General features: G+C 39.2%; 3 protein-coding genes across 4 annotated transcripts in view; all 3 read right to left on the reverse strand.

Annotated features, from left to right (window-relative positions):
* Positions 1-5: 5 nt before the first annotated feature.
* nme3 (NME/NM23 nucleoside diphosphate kinase 3) lies at positions 6-3775 on the reverse strand. Its single transcript, XM_054607401.1, has 5 exons — positions 3692-3775; positions 2323-2453; positions 2069-2170; positions 1707-1819; positions 6-974 (listed from the first exon to the last, which is right to left on the reverse strand). Exons 1-5 carry the CDS (start codon positions 3759-3761, stop codon positions 857-859), a joined length of 534 nt encoding a protein of 177 aa, XP_054463376.1. The 5' UTR covers positions 3762-3775; the 3' UTR covers positions 6-856.
* Positions 3776-5267: 1492 nt separating this feature from the next.
* mrps34 (mitochondrial ribosomal protein S34) lies at positions 5268-7513 on the reverse strand. Its single transcript, XM_054608068.1, has 3 exons — positions 7087-7513; positions 6501-6543; positions 5268-5750 (listed from the first exon to the last, which is right to left on the reverse strand). The coding sequence occupies exons 1-3, from the start codon at positions 7402-7404 to the stop codon at positions 5452-5454; spliced, it is 660 nt and encodes a 219-aa protein (XP_054464043.1). The 5' UTR covers positions 7405-7513; the 3' UTR covers positions 5268-5451.
* Positions 7514-9418: 1905 nt separating this feature from the next.
* spsb3a (splA/ryanodine receptor domain and SOCS box containing 3a) overlaps positions 9419-15794 on the reverse strand; it is a 7430-nt gene continuing 1054 nt past the window's right edge. The window contains exons 2-8 of one of the 2 annotated variants that reach the window (XR_008531597.1): positions 15591-15788; positions 14188-14368; positions 13756-13943; positions 13536-13638; positions 13317-13442; positions 12134-12674; positions 9419-11541 (exon numbers count right to left, since the gene is read on the reverse strand). Coding sequence is in view for 1 of the 2 variants with exons in the window: in XM_054607548.1 (XP_054463523.1) it covers positions 12283-12674; positions 13317-13442; positions 13536-13638; positions 13756-13943; positions 14188-14368; positions 15591-15698 (1098 nt within the window). In the remaining variant the exon portion in view is untranslated. Of the gene's footprint in view, positions 12675-13316; positions 13443-13535; positions 13639-13755; positions 13944-14187; positions 14369-15590; positions 15789-15794 lie in introns of both variants that reach the window. The other variant, XM_054607548.1, reaches the window with a different exon arrangement.

The raw sequence follows: 15794 nt of genomic DNA on the forward strand, positions 1-15794 counted from the left end.
GATTTCCTGATCAGATTTATTGCATTTCACAATTCAAATACAATTCATTCACCATCATAGGATTTTAGAAAAGCACAATACTCAAGCAGCTATTGGACAGATTACAATTTGATAGAACAAAATAAATTAAAGTTTCTCTTTAATTTGGAAACTGAGCCTGACATGATCAAAGTACAAAAGTTTTATTTTAAAACTTCTACCCTTTTACTTCAAGTATTCCCATGTGAAGTGATCCATTTTACACACTTATAGAATTGTATTTAAAAGTACAGGAAACTGAAATGTGTGTAGAAAGGCAGTAACGGTGTTAATTGATTGCTGTTGGGTTCTCATTGTAAGTACTATTACAGGAGAAACATATATATATTTTTGGCTTATTTTTCACCATAACAATTGTGAACAGTTTATTCCACAAGACAAGGAAAACACATTTGTGTGCAAAACACACCGATTTGGTTAACAATTAAAATACTTTGCATAGCACATTACCTGAATATTTATGAATAAAGCTTCCTGTAGAAATTAACCTTCAGGGTTGATTAAAATACAGCAATTCCCTGATGTGTTATCCCTCCATGGACATTATGAATAACAATCTTTTATTGCTCCACATTCCAACCTTATTGCTTAAAAACTGTAAACACAAGCTTCTGGACTAAACACTACAAGACTACAACGAAAACTGTAACAGAAGCAAACATGTAACTTATTGCGCTATTAGTGCTTGTTTGCTTTGTAAAGACATCTCACCACAGAAATGTAGTTAAGATGGATAAAAAAATACATCTCTTCTCACGCTACAAGATACTTAAACCAGGTATGACGTGAACCACCTTGTTATGAAAAACGTGGACGGTCAGTTGTAGATCCAGTGGCTGCTGCTGTCCTCCCAGCACTGAAGCTCGTTCTGTCGGAACCACAGAGAGATTTCCTTCTGGGCGCTCTCCACCGAGTCGCTGCCGTGGATCACGTTCCTGCAACACAGAACACAGACATACTATACTATGACTTTTTTCAACAAACTATACTTTTACTTTTTTCAACATACTATACTTTTACTTTTTTCAACATACTATACTTTTACTTTTTTCAACATACTATACTATGACTTTTTTCAACATACTATACTTTTTTTCGACAAACTATACTTTTACTTTTTTCAACATACTATACTTTGACATAGTATTTTTCAACATACTATACTTGACTTTTTCGACAAACTATACTTTTACTTTTTTCATACATACTATGACTTTTTTCAAAAACTATACTTTTACTTTTTTCAACATACTATACTATGACTTTTGTTGACATACTATACTAAGACTTTTTTCAACATACTATACTTTTACTTTTTCAACATACTATACACTTTTTTACTATACTACTTTTTTACTTTTTTCAACATACTATACTATACTTTTTTCAACATACTATACTTTTTTTCAACATACTACTTTTTTCAACATACTATACTATGACTACTTTTTGACTTTTTTACTTTAACTTTTTTCAACATACTATACTTTTATTTTTTCAACAAACTATACTTTTACTTTTTTCAACATACTATACTATGCCTTTTCGGACATACTATATTATGACTTGTGACTGTTTTTCTACTATGACAAGTCAAAATGCCTACTGTTAAATTGTACTCACATTTGCCCTCAGAGGAGGAGAACTGAACAGTCAGGTGCTCTTACCTTCCCACTTCCACACAGAAATCCCCTCGGATGGTTCCAGGCAGCGAGTCAGCAGGGTTGGTCTCTCCCAACATCTTACGTGCAGTCTTGACTACGTCCAAACCCTCCCACACCTGAACAAACACAGAAAAGCACATGACCACAGCATACAGACAAAAATATCACAAATATCACATTCATGTATGGAGACTGATGAGACGATCACAAAACTACTTCTCATTCTCAATGAGCTGCTTTGAGTTAATCTTTTCATCTACACCATGATTTATGATGTGAGTTATTAGCAAAACCACAAGCCCTCTGATTTATTGAAAGCCTTTAGTATCCTCTGGACACATGTACAGTATGTGGGAGAATCTCACCATTGCTACGATTGGTCCAGAGCTCATGTATTTCATTAGTCCCCTGAAGAAAGGCTTACTCCTCAGGTCCCAGTAGTGTTCCCTCAGAAGATCCTCAGATGCCTGATGACACACAAGACACACGTTCAATTAAAATACAAAAAAAACATCATTCATTTAACATTTCAGCCATGATCATTTATTTGGACAATGAAAAAAACTAAACTATGGAAATATTGTCTCAAGAGAAGACAAAAGGTCTACATCCCAAATACCTGCACGAGTTTGAGGCCCACCAGTTTGAACCCTCTCTTCTCAAAGCGCCGCATGATTTCTCCCACCAGTTTCCGCTGCACGCCATCTGGTTTAACGGCAACAAAGGTGCGCTCGTTCACACCGGTCAAGCCTAGGATCAGAAATAACATACGACAAAGATGAAGGTAAAATGGTAACCTGGAGCAGCTTGCATGCATTTTGTTATAGACTGGAGGAGGCAGCTTCAATCATTCAAGAGACAGCGGCGAAGAAAATTGCTGACAGTCCTGAATGATCAATGACAACTCAGACCTTAGTGACAGCTGTGTTTAATTTTGCAGTACATTTATAAGTATCTAAACCATGCTGAAAGACAGTCTGTGTTAAACAAACAAAAAAAATTATTGCAGAGTGTCTGCACCCTGTGGATCCACACATAACAACCCTCACACCAGCAGTACATTACATTACATTACATTACATTACATTACATTACATTACAGTCATTTAGCAGACGCTTTTATCCAAAGCGACTTACAGGAAGTGTATTCAACATAGGTATTCAAGAGAACTACTAGTCACCAGAAGTCATAAGTGCATCTCCTTTCTTAAACAAGCATCTTAAAGCATAAACCAGAGCAAAAGTATAGTGCAGAGGCAAATTACTACGAAAACAATAATTGCAACAGACTAATACGAATACAATAAGTGCTACAAACTACTACGAATAGGATAAGTGCAGTAAAACGAATGCAATACGAAATGCAATAAGTGCTTTCGCACACACAAGTTTTGACTTAACAAACCCTCCATGCATCTCCATAAATGTCTGTTATTTGTTAGTTATAGGAGTGATTATTAGATTTACAAATATCACTTTCAGGTCTTTACTAGCAGTCCCCTCACCCTCCTATTGCATAACTTCAGAGATACAATAAGGTCATGTCTGAAGCTTGCACTTTGACAACTCATTCACAGCTGCAGACTCACTCTCAGTCATTCTGTCTCACCAGATTCTTCAATCCGTGCATGTTTAACCATTAAATGTTCAAGTCTGTGCAGATCTCTCTTTGACCTTTTTCTCGGCCCCATTGCAGCAGCCCAGTATCACCCAGTATCACCCAGTATCACCCAGTATCAGGTCCCACCGCCTCCAGCAGCAGCTATTAATAGGAGGATGGATCAACTCATTCCACAGTGAGGGGGGACACCAGTGACGTAGTAGTGACGTAGTGACACGCAGCTTAGAGTATATGTCAGTAAAGTAGTGAACCTCACACACACAGAGTTCATGATCACACTTTAAAAAGGAAACTGTGAACATTTATCTCCAGTGAGAGAGTCAAACTCAGTAATAATGAAATACATATAAACAGATTGAACACCAACCTGACTGGAATAAGTAGGAAAATATGGTCAGAAACAGGCAGATCATTGTGGCCGGCTGACGGATTATCATTACACAGGAAGAAGGAGGAGCTGGAGGAGGAGGAGGAGCTGGAGGAGGAAGAGGAGGAGGAGGAGGAGGAGGGTTGTAGACGGACGCACGCTTCTCAAAGCGCGGGCACGAGGTGTCCATTCAGCAAAATGTTAGAATCATAAAGTTTATTTGGTGAATCAAAGATATGTAATGACAGGATGTTTACTTACTCACCATAGAGCCCCATACATGTATACATAGATCCTGTTCTATCTTTATTCTGTTGTATAGTATGTGTATTTATTGTCTGTATGTGTATTTATTGTCTGTGTAGTTGTATAGTATGTGTATTTATTGTCTGTGTATTTATTGTCTGTGTAGTTGTATAGTATGTGTATTTATTGTCTGTGTAGTTGTATAGTATGTGTATTTATTGTCTGTGTAGTTGTATAGTGTGTAGTTGTATAGTATGTGTATTTATTGTCTGTGTAGTTGTATAGTATGTGTATTTATTGTCTGTGTAGTTGTATAGTATGTGTATTTATTGTCTGTGTCTGTGTAGTTGAGCTGCTGCAACACTTGAATTTCCCCCATGGGGATCAATAAAGGAATATAATAATAATAATAATGTTGATTGAGTGTAATGTAGTTAAATCAGCAGATTGTTTGTGATATTCCACTAATAATTAATCTTTAAATGTTAGAAAAATATAAATCAACACATATAGACTACTATAGACTGTTATACATCTGATATGTTTTTTTTGTTTTTTTAAAGATACCAAAGTAATGTTTGCATGATGAGAGTGAAATGTTTTTATTACGGGCATATCAGTTTATATTACTGTTCATTTATGGCACAATTGTGAGGGAAATTTACAAGACTCATCAGATTAAAGAAACGTGCCGAATCCGGTTGGAAGTGGCAGAGCTTTGCTGGGAACTACGTGACGTCAACACTAATAACTCTGTTAACTATAAGTAGAGCGTCTTTTGTTCTGTAAAACAGGTTCAACACATCTAGCAGGGGAGTGGAGAAGATGTCATCCAGATGGCTGTATGAGGATTAAAATGCTGTGAATCGACCATAGAACACCATATCCTTTAAATGTAGCTTTGATAACATTAAACAGTTCTCTTTGGCTGATATGAAGCGACAAGATTTGTTGTTTTCAGACACCTACATATTGAGAGACAAGCTCGATGTATCAGAGCTCACTGATTTTCCCAGGAACTATAACGACTTGAAAGTTAAAACTATTAAAATCAGAAACTTTTGTCTATGATCAGACCAGTTTGACATAAAGCAGCATAAGATCTAATCAGGCAAAATAACATCATATTAAACTTTTGCTTATGTGTCAATGTGGAGTCTGCTGCTTCTCCCTTTTCTCTGATACTACAAAAAAGGTGATTTCAAGTTGTTAAAGTATGAGGCCCTCAGTCATGTTTAATGCGTGTTCTAAGTGCTGTAATCACCTTAGTGAAGTACTCTACAACGCAGGCACAAAACACAAAAAAAACACGGACAGCAGCAATATTTTATCTTAAATTTAATATTTACCACATTGCACAAATACATATCACACTCGGAGAGGCCTTCTTCAGATGAAAATAGCAGAGAGGTGTTTTTAGTCCAGGATTTATCGGGACATTGAGAAGAAACAACTTCTATCGACACTGATTTGATCCAAAACGTCCAAGATTTTCATCTTCAGAACCCCAAGTATCACACCGGTGTCCCCTCCGTCCTCTGCGTCTCTTGCTCCTGCTTGCGGAAATAGTCTTTGTTGAGCAGGACGTCCCTCTTTAAAGGCAAGACCGGCTCCTCTGCCAGTACGCTGCCAGTACGCTTCTTGTGCTCGGCCAGCATCATGGCGCGGACCAGGGGGGGGTAGGGGACGTAGCGCACGGGTGGCTCAGGGAGCGGCTCAAAGTCCTTCAACTGCTCTTCCATGTGTTTGGGAACCACGCGCCAGTCGTGGTACATTACCTTGTCCATCTCCTTGACGTCCTTCTCCTGTTTTCCTGCCGAAGCACAAAATGCAACAAAAATGATGCATGCGGTTTTGTTTGAGTGCAACTCGTAAAAGTCTGCTTAAACCCTTTGATGACATCACATCAGTGTCCTCAATGGTTACAATTCATAACAAATAAAAACAAAAGATTTGTTTTTGTAGAGAATTTCCTTATTATGCCATATGTAATATCTATGAGGTGAGAAGTTATGTTTAAATAAGAGACACCAGGCCAAAAGCATCTGCTTGTGAAAGTTTGACAGTATGATTGGGATTTTGCTGATATTATAATTGCATAGTAAAAGAAAGTTCAGGCCACCAATTTTAGAGAAAATATAATTTGGAATGAAATTCCATAGCGATGTTGGATTATTAATGAATTGTCTTAATAATAATAATAATAATAATAATAATAATAATAATTAAGCCTTTATTAGTGCCACAATGGGGAAATTATTTCTCTGCATTTAACCCATCCCAGAGGAGCAGTGGGCTGCAATGAAGCGCCCGGGAGCAACTTGGGGTTAGGTGTCTTGCTCAAGGACACCTCGGCATGTTCGGTGGTTACGGGACAAGCGCTCTACCTCATGTGCCACAGCCGCCCCAGCCAGTTGATTTTGAAAGTGTTGTTTAAAGTTGTGAAGTCCAAAAATTTAGATTTGTGTTCATTATTAGACTTTTTAACAAAATGTGTGTTATATGTATGAACAAATGTCTCAATAAAGTTATTGAAGAAAAAAAAAACAGGGTGCAATCTTACCTTTGAGTGTGAGGATCCCCCATGCTCTGCCATGATCCATGTTCTAGAAACACAGGTGTGATTTGGTTACATGTGTATCCTAACAGACCTCATGACACATGACTTCCAATGACAATATAGTGGATGTGTGCATGGATGTGTGCATGGATGTGTGCATGGTGGTGCATGGTGGTGCATGGTGGTGTATGGTGGTGCATGGTGTATGATGTGCATGGTGGTGTATGATGATGCATGGTGGTGTATGATGATGTATGGTGTGCATGATGTACATGGTGGTGCATGGTGGTGCATGATGATGTATGGTGGTGCATGGTGGTGCATGGTGGTGATGGTGCATGGTGGTGCATGATGGTGCATGGTGGTGCATGGTGGTGCATGGTGGTGCATGATGATCTATGGTGGTTTATGGTGGTGTATGGTGGTGCATGATGGTGGTTTATGATGCATGGTGGTGCATGGTGGTGCATGGTGGTGTATGGTGGTGCATGGTGGTACATGGTGGTGCATGGTGGTACATGATGATGCATGGTGGTGTATGATGGTACATGGTGGTGCATGGTGGTACATTGATGCCCCCCCCTCTCACCTCAGAGGTGTAGTCCACCTTGACCTTGGTGACCTCCCAGTAGCTGGGCTCTGTGTGGTCCTCCAGCCAGGACTTGCGGGTGAACATGCGGCCCACTCCGAACAGCCTCATGCCGGCCAGCAGGGAGAAGAGGCGGCTCTCCCTGCGGACGTCCTGCCAGGCCAGCACCGGCAGCATCTTCCCCGTCAGAGGCCGCTTCATGCTCTCGTAGTCCAGGGCGTATTTCTGGGACTCTCGGGGTCTGGACTTCAGCTCTCGGTAGGCCCGGATCTTCCGAGCCATCTCTGCTATGAGACGGAGTCGCCTCTTCTTCACCATGACTGCAGCTCAGGTTCTCCACCAGCTCTGCTTGACCTCCACAGGCAGGAAACACAACTTCCGCTCAGTCGGTCCGGCTGCGAAAAGGCTCCCCGGAAACCGGCGCTGCGCTTTTTGTTCCGCATTAAGCAAATCAAGCAGAAGACCTCTGAGTTCAAACACATTCATCTCACCAGAGGAATGATACATTATAACATGTGTGGATTTATTAGACAAGAATCTGTGTTAATATATATATATAATATATACAGTATCAGTCAAAAGATTGGACACGCCTTCTCATTCAACTACTTTGAAGAATATAAAATATAAAACATTACATTACATTACAGTCATTTAGCAGACGCTTTTATCCAAAGCGACTTACAGGAAGTGTGTTCAACATAGGTATTCAAGAGAACTACTAGTCACCAGAAGTCATAAGTGCATCTCCTTTCTTAAACAAGCATCTTAAAGCATAAACCAGAGCAAAAGTATAGTGCAGAGGCAAATTAATTTTGTCAAAGAGGAAATAACCCAATATGCATCATTGTTTATGCATATTTATGTTGTATTTACAGTCAATCAGGTGATTTCTGCAGACACCTGTCTCCATAATGTGGAAATGATTGATTGGTTTGGTTATGACATCACATGGCACTCTCTGGAGGTTGACCATTGAACATCCATCCATCCATTCATTCATGCACACCCAGTTTGTCAAAGAGGAAATAACCCAATATGCATCATTGTTTATGCATATTTCTGTTGTATTTGTAGTCAATCAGGTGATTCCTGCAGACACCTGTCTCCATAATGTGGAAATGATTGATTGGTTTGATGGTTTGGTTAAAATAAGATAATCCTTTATTAGTCCCGCAGCGGGGAAATTTGCAGGCTTACAGCAGCATAGAGTAAAGTGCAAAACAAGAGACGTAGTAAAGAAAGACAAGATAAAAATAAAAAAATGAAAAATAAAAATAAAATAAAAAACAAGTATTATAAATAAGCAATAAAAACAGTAGAAAAACACAATAACTGAAATATAATATTTACAGACAGAAAAAAACTATTTTAACTATTATTGCACAGTGTTTTTATTGTCATGTGTCATGTCAAATCAAGCAGAAGACCTCTGAGTTCAAACACATTCATCATCTCACCAGAGGAATGATACATTATAACATGTGTGGATTTATTAGACAAGAATCTGTGTTAAAAAATATATATACAGTAGCAGTCAAAAGATTGGACACAGCTTCTCATTCAACTACTTTGAAGAATCTAAAATATAAAACATTCCATTACATTACAGTCATTTAGCAGACGCTTTTATCCAAAGCGACTTACAGGAAGTGTATTCAACATAGGTATTCAAGAGAACTACTAGTCACCAGAAGTCATAAGTGCATCTCCTTTCTTAAACAAGCATCTTAAAGCATAAACCAGAGCAAAAGTATAGTGCAGAGGCAAATTACTACGAAAACAATAATTGCAACAGACTAATACGAATATAGTAAGTGCTACAAACTACTACGAATAGGAAAACATATTCTGGTTTGTTGAGCATTTGTTTGTTTACCACATAATTCCATATGTGTTCCTTCATAGTTTGGATGTCTTCAATATTAATCTACAATGTAGAAAAAAATAAAATAAAAAATAAAGAAAAACTATTGAATGAGAAGGTGTGTCCAAACTTTTGACTGGTACTGTATCTACAGACCAATTAAACCAAATATTTTTTTTAGTTTAAGAAATGATCGTGGTCTTGATGTAACCCTTTCCAAAATGTTTGGACTACAGGTGTGATTTTTGTGGCAGAGCAAAGTGTCTCCAGGGTTTTATAACTGTTTAAAGGAACTTTCTGACATGAGCATTTCCATGTGTTCCATGTCTTTGTTTTATTTTGACCCCGATAGAAGTTGTCTGCAATTCTGTTATTTATTTCACTCAGGAAATCTTTATTGAAGTATTACTGTTGCTTAAGGATTCCAAAAAAGCAATCCAAATTTCATGAAAGTTGATGATGAAATTGACATCTTGAAATGTCCTAGGTGCCAGTTGAATGAACACATCCAGTCATTTGTGCATACTTAGCATTCATTTATTTTCAGCTCTAAAATCATGCTGATAAGTTACACAGAAAAAGGAGAGTAAAGGCCTTCACATACAGTATTATTAATATGACACGGTATAGAAGAAACACTTATAATTTTTCATATTTACAGTACAACAGTAAGAAAGAAAGTGCTTGGATGCATCAATATGAAGACAAATGCTGTGAAATAAGACAAAAAATACATCTGCTGGACTACAACTCACCTCTTTGGGGTTATATTACTAGATCTATCGGGATAATTCTGATCAATCATTACACAACGGGACAGGAATAACTGTGTCATGTCACACATCTCATGAATAACAATCATGGTCCTCTGGTACCTTCACCTCTGTTGTTGTGTCAGGGCCTCAGTCTTAACATCTTAAAACACACATTCCTTCTGAAAACCAATATCACATAAGATGCTTGTATTGCATAGTACCATATATATATATATATATATATATATATATATATATATATATATATATATATCTTTGTGTACGTCTACTTGAACCAGGACCCTTGAGGAGTGAACATGATCGAAGACAGGTGACTGAGGCAGCCATTGGCAGACTGTGTAGCTTCAACACCTTAATCAAACTCTATCTTTATAGCTATAGTTGTTATAGTTTAAAACTAAAAAACTAAATTAAATAAGATTTATTTACATACCTGACCCAGGGGTAATGTTCCCCTCCTTAGTCATTCATGATCAAGTTATACTTGAATTAATCTTAAAACCACTCAGTCCCTGAAGGCTTGAAAGGTGGCTGTAAATGTTTGTATTTCACAGAAGAAAATGAGTCTCAAAGCTTCAACTGACACATTGCAAACCACTCCTGCAGCACAATCCTCCTCTCTACTGTCCTCTCATGTGCTCAATGTGTTAACTATGTTTTTAGTATTAATAAATATGAATCATTATTATTCTCCAGGAGCAGTGTGAGAAGTTTCTTTAACCGTTTTGAAACTCATTTTCTGCTGTGAAAACTTGTCATCATTGAAATCTAATTTCGGATAAAACAAGGAAACTTTTTAGAGCCAACTTTTATGCCCACAAAGGCTGAGTGTTTGATACTAAAAGGATTTAGAATAGAGTGCGATTAATTACAGTCAAGTGGAGTTGGTACAGGAAGTGATGGGACAAGGCCTTAGAAAAACAAAAACAACACACTTGCATAAACAGATCAGTTAAAAAAAACTAAAACTGCTCATAATCTCATATTTTCTCAATCAAAGTAACTTTTTTTTAAAGTTCTAAAAAACAATAAGGTCTAACAGCGATGAAAAGTTATTTTACATGTGCATCAGTCTCTTCTGAGTAGCATACTAGTCTCATGATCAGATTTAAAAGAGCTACACTTAATAACAAGATATACTGCTAACAGCTTTTAGAAAAGAGGAAACTCATTTTCTACAAACAAGTGGAATACGATTTCAACAGGAGACTCTAAAAGCTGGTGACAAATGGATTTTGCTAGAAGTGTCACAAATGTTTGACATGACATGAAAAAAATAACTTTTTTTCCCCTCAAGTTGCTCTAGAAACAAGAGCCATAGGTGTATTAGTTGTTTGGAGATGATGGCTGGAATATTTTCATTCATGGTGCACGAAGAGATGCAAAGTACATTCAGGTTCATTTCAACTCCTTGTAACAAGTTTTTGATCCGTCTTAATAAGTTTTTATTAAGACAGATTTCTTTTTTTCTTAACATTGCGTAAGAAATAAAGAATACTCGTTGACCTATAGGGTGTCACTTCCTAAACTTTGGCCACCTTCTCAACGTAACAGAAAATTGCAGATGCCAGTAAAACAGGTCACAGATTACTTTGATAATGCATCACTAGTATTGTGGTTGAGAACAATATACATTATTTGCATACAGGTTGAAAATATAAGAATTTGTAAGGGTTGCACCAAAGTTTCAGTCCCAAAAGACACCGACACCTGGGCTTTGGTAACAGTAGATACAGAGTAAAGATACGGATACCTGTGTTTAATTAATAAGCTGTATGCCTCAGTGTGTGGAATGACTGGGATCAGTCTTTTCTGTGGAAGGATACATTGCTTTACTATCTTTGTAAAACAAAATGTAACAAATAAATACATAGATATAAATTTACTGAATTGGTGTATATGATTAAAATAATAAATCCTTTTCTCCTAAACCTTTTTAAATGCAGCAACAACTTGGACAAAACTTTAGCAATTAAAATTCCAGTATATAATGTTTATAGTGTGTAGACATTTAATTGAACAGATTGTCTGCTCTGTCACGATAATCGATCCAGAAAGTTGAGTCAATATTGTCAGTATCAGTGCATCCCTTAAATATACAGTCTTTCATTTTTGAAACCCCCCCCCTTTTTTTTTAAAGGTACTATGATGACCATCAAAAATTGGCCATACTTGACTTCAGTGTTACACTGTACAGTCCATTCCTGCATCATTTCACTACTCGCCATACATGAATTGCAACTAATTATTGTAGCTAACATAATAACGCTGCACCTTTTGACTTATTACTGAAGCTTGTTTGGATACTGATTGTATGGTGAGCATTAAGATATCTGAATGGTATGAGAGAAGATCACAGTAAAGCGTGTACGCAGAAATACTGCCGTCACAGTTTTCTACTTACGTATCACTCCGATTCCTGGTAATCTTCTTTGCCACTGGAGAATATTGATGATGAGGAAAGCTTGAGGCAGGTAGGAAACATGAGATCAGATGTCATAGGACATTAACGTCTGCCAGTGTTTAAGAGGAGGTAAGAGTCGAGCTGGCCAGTCACGTCCAGCGGCATCTCTTCCTCTGAAAGGCTTCGGGGTCAGACGTGCAGCCCTCTGAGTCACTCTCAGAGGAGGACGGTCCGGCCAGGGGGGGGGCAGGTGAGCGTGAGGAGCACTCAGGCCCATCCGTGGTTTCCTCTGTGGTGCCGCTATTGAGACAGAGCACCCAACCCAATTTGTTGTGGAGTAACTGGCGGAGGCCTGGCGGCAGCGGCAGCACGTCCAGGGTGTCCATACAGTCCGGCAGCAGCTGGCGAAGGCGAGCGCAGCAGAGGTAGAGCAGGGAGGTGGGCGCAGAGCAGGACCTGATCACCTTCATGCTGCTTTTTGCTGCTGTGGAGCACGCCATCGGATAAAACTTCTTATTTTGTAGCTCTGTGGCAGCAACACCTACATCGAGAAAGGGGACACAACCTTTTATGTTCATGTGTAATATCTTGTACCGCACTGTGGGTCATATGTATTAAAGTTAGCCCAGAATACCCACTTAACAGATGTGCACACAGGTTTGTTTCATACATTTGCATAAAGCTACTACAAGGAACTTTAATTTTGTGTTGATTTTGGAAGTCCCTGTAGACAATAGCAGTTGTTTCAAAGCACCAGATTCCCTTTAGAAACTTCTCATTTTCTTGCAGCAGGGTCTTACAGTCTGCCCGCATTTCAATGTCATGAAATGTAGAGTTTCTTCTATGGGGCATGTTCAGTGCCACAGTATTCTTTGCTAACTCTTGCATAAAAACAATGTTGATAATGAGCTATACAACAGAGCTAGGTCAATATATCGGCAGGTATGAGCTTACTGCAGATTTATCACTATTGGTTTATGTCAAACCATATGTAACAAGAGATTGCAGTCCAGAAATGCCAAACTAGGTTTAAGGTAATATATAAAGTGTAGTTTGGCCACCAGAGAGCATTGACAAGTTGATTTTTCAACTGTATGTATCAGTATTTATCTTATCTTTTTTTTTTTAAGTTTACGGGATGTATTTCTAGATTGTTATGGTATGAGTCTATGTTGATACTAACCTATACACTTGCGATTTTTGAAGAAAGTGAGTGTGCCGTGCCACGTGTCCAGATGGATCCCGATGATGGATCCCTGTCCAAACCGGGAGGAGAAGTTCAACTTGTCTCCTTTATGATGCAACAAGCCTGACAAAAGGAAGACAACCACTGACGTTAAACTTATACACGTCCCATTGTGAGAAGTTACTGCTACATCATAGCATGTTGTGTTAATCTTACCAGTGTAAGAAAGACCCCAGCTGTCTGAATCTTTTCCCAACAGGCTACAGAACGAGTGTCTGAATTTGTCTAGATTCACATCAAAAGTACCGATGCCGACCATCTGCACGGAAATAAAGAACAATTTAGAGATAAATACTTGCTCTATGTTTGGATCTCTTTAGGAAGAGTTACACACCACCAGCAGGTCAGTGTTAGGAGATAAGTCGTAGAGGTTTACCATGTCTGTTCCATACACTGGAGACGTCATCTTGATCTCCCAGAAGTGCTGCCCTTCAGCCAGCTCTTTGGAGCCGCGGATTGCTGCTGTGCCACAGCTGTACTCGGAGTGGAAGTTCACCTTTCGATTGTCGCAGCTCAGTAACGTTGCTGTCGATCGGCTGTTGCCGTCCCAAACCCAGTCAAACTCTGAAACATCAGAAGTCATCATCAGTCATTCATGGCTAAAGAGACAAGAAATGAAACATGTTTTTATTTTCCTGGCTTTTTACCATGTGTCCATTAAATCACATTTTATTTGTAGAAAACAAATGTGCATTCAGCTCAATAACAAATAGTAGGATTTGTTTCGATGGTGTAACTCAAGTGACATCACCTAATCAGCCTTTAAATTATAAATTGGGTTCATTAATATGCAGGAGCTGTTTTGTACCTTGGTCATCCTCTCCACAGTGGCAGTCTTTAACTTGGTGAAAACCTCGCAGACGAGGGTTGTAGTTGGTCTCAGCCTGGGAGTCGCAGCCACAGTAGGACTCTCCGGTGACGGGCACTGCGCTGGGGACTGGAGGGACCATCACTGCTGGAAAGTCTGCCTCGGAGTCTGAATCACTGAACTGGGGAGCAACAATGTAGAGAAAAATAACTTTGCTTATGTATCAACACAGCACTGGTTTGATATTAGGTTTCTACAAAGCTAAAATAAGGGCACTGCATTGGATAATTTACCTCTGAAGTTCATCTAAACCTCTTAAATGTAATAGTGAAATGCAAATATTACATTGCTTTCCTCTCTGCAGAAAAAAAATACTGTTTCTGATGCCCCGTCGCTCAGAGGTCCCTGCGGCCGATCCACCCGGTCACAGCTTTTTTCCGTCCTGGCCCCTCAGTGGTGGAATGAACTCCCCACTGACCTCAGGACAGCAGAGTCGCTGCCCATCTTTAAACTCACCTCTTCAAGAAGTACTACCCTGAGCCTTCCTCGTAGCACTTATTGTATTTGTATTAGTTGTTGCACGTATTGTATTCGTATTTGTTTACTGCACTTATCCTATTCGTAGTAGTTTGTAGCACTTATTATATTCGTATTAGTCTGTTGCAATTATTGTTTTCGTAGTAATTTGCCTCTGCACTATACTTTTGCTCTGGTTTATGCTTTAAGATGCTTGTTTAAGAAAGGAGATGCACTTATGACTTCTGGTGACTAGTAGTTCTCTTGAATACCTATGTTGAATACACTTCCTGTAAGTCGCTTTGGATAAAAGCGTCTGCTAAATGACTGTAATGTAATGTAATGTAATGTAATACTGTTTCTGATACAAAGCATGCAAACAAATGAAGCCGAATCTCCAACAAACACACCCTGTGTACATGGCCAAAGGCAAATTAGATGCTTTAAGTCCGACAGGGGTTGCTGGGGTGAATTCTGTTTGTCTTCTCATGGTGATGCGGGGCGGCTGTGGCGTAGTGGAGAGCAAGGTAGTTCTCCAATCAGAGGGTCGGTGGTTCGATACCCGGCTTCGGCAGTCGATGTGTCCTTGGGCAAGACACTTAACCCCAAGTTGCTCCCGAAGGCTTGCCATCGGTGTGGACTGGATGATGAATGTTAGTTAGAGTCTGATGGTGGCACCTTGCATGGTAGCCTGTCATCAGTGTGTGAATGGGTGAATGATATGTAACATACTACTGATTGTAAGTCGCTTTGGATAAAAGCGTCTGCTAAATGACTGTAATGTAAATGTAATGTAATGTGATGACACATCCTAACTCCTGCCTGGCGTCATATGACTTGGATGACCACGGATGCTTCGTATTTGTTCAGAGCCCTTGTATGCATACCTCTAGGCGGTCGTGGCTCCATTCTTCCAGGGCCCGGGTATCAGCATCCCTTCGTATCCCTCCCCACACATATCTCCATGCACGGCTGTTCCTGCTGCGCCTGGACATGGCAGCCACAGTGTCCTCCCACCAGAAGAAGAGCCTGACAGTCTGCTCAGGTTCAGTCCAGATGTTGGAGGAAGAGCATCAGTCCAGATGCTGCAA

Source organism: Anoplopoma fimbria, chromosome 11 (assembly GCF_027596085.1).
Source record: "Anoplopoma fimbria isolate UVic2021 breed Golden Eagle Sablefish chromosome 11, Afim_UVic_2022, whole genome shotgun sequence".
Classification (NCBI taxonomy): Eukaryota; Metazoa; Chordata; class Actinopteri; order Perciformes; family Anoplopomatidae; genus Anoplopoma; species Anoplopoma fimbria.

Coding starts and splice junctions, on each gene's coding strand:
- nme3 (XM_054607401.1), bottom strand. CDS start 3,761: ATGATAATCCGTCAGCCGGCCACAATGATCTGCCTGTTTCTGACCATA. Junction 1,820..2,068: donor CTGGACCAATCGTAGCAATG/GTGAGATTCTCC, acceptor GTGTTTGTTCAG/GTGTGGGAGGGTTTGGACGT. Junction 975..1,706: donor TTCTGTGTGGAAGTGGGAAG/GTAAGAGCACCT, acceptor TCTGTGTTGCAG/GAACGTGATCCACGGCAGCG.
- mrps34 (XM_054608068.1), bottom strand. CDS start 7,404: ATGGTGAAGAAGAGGCGACTCCGTCTCATAGCAGAGATGGCTCGGAAG. Junction 6,544..7,086: donor AGGTGGACTACACCTCTGAG/GTGAGAGGGGGG, acceptor CTGTGTTTCTAG/AACATGGATCATGGCAGAGC. Junction 5,751..6,500: donor GGGGATCCTCACACTCAAAG/GTAAGATTGCAC, acceptor GTGCTTCGGCAG/GAAAACAGGAGAAGGACGTC.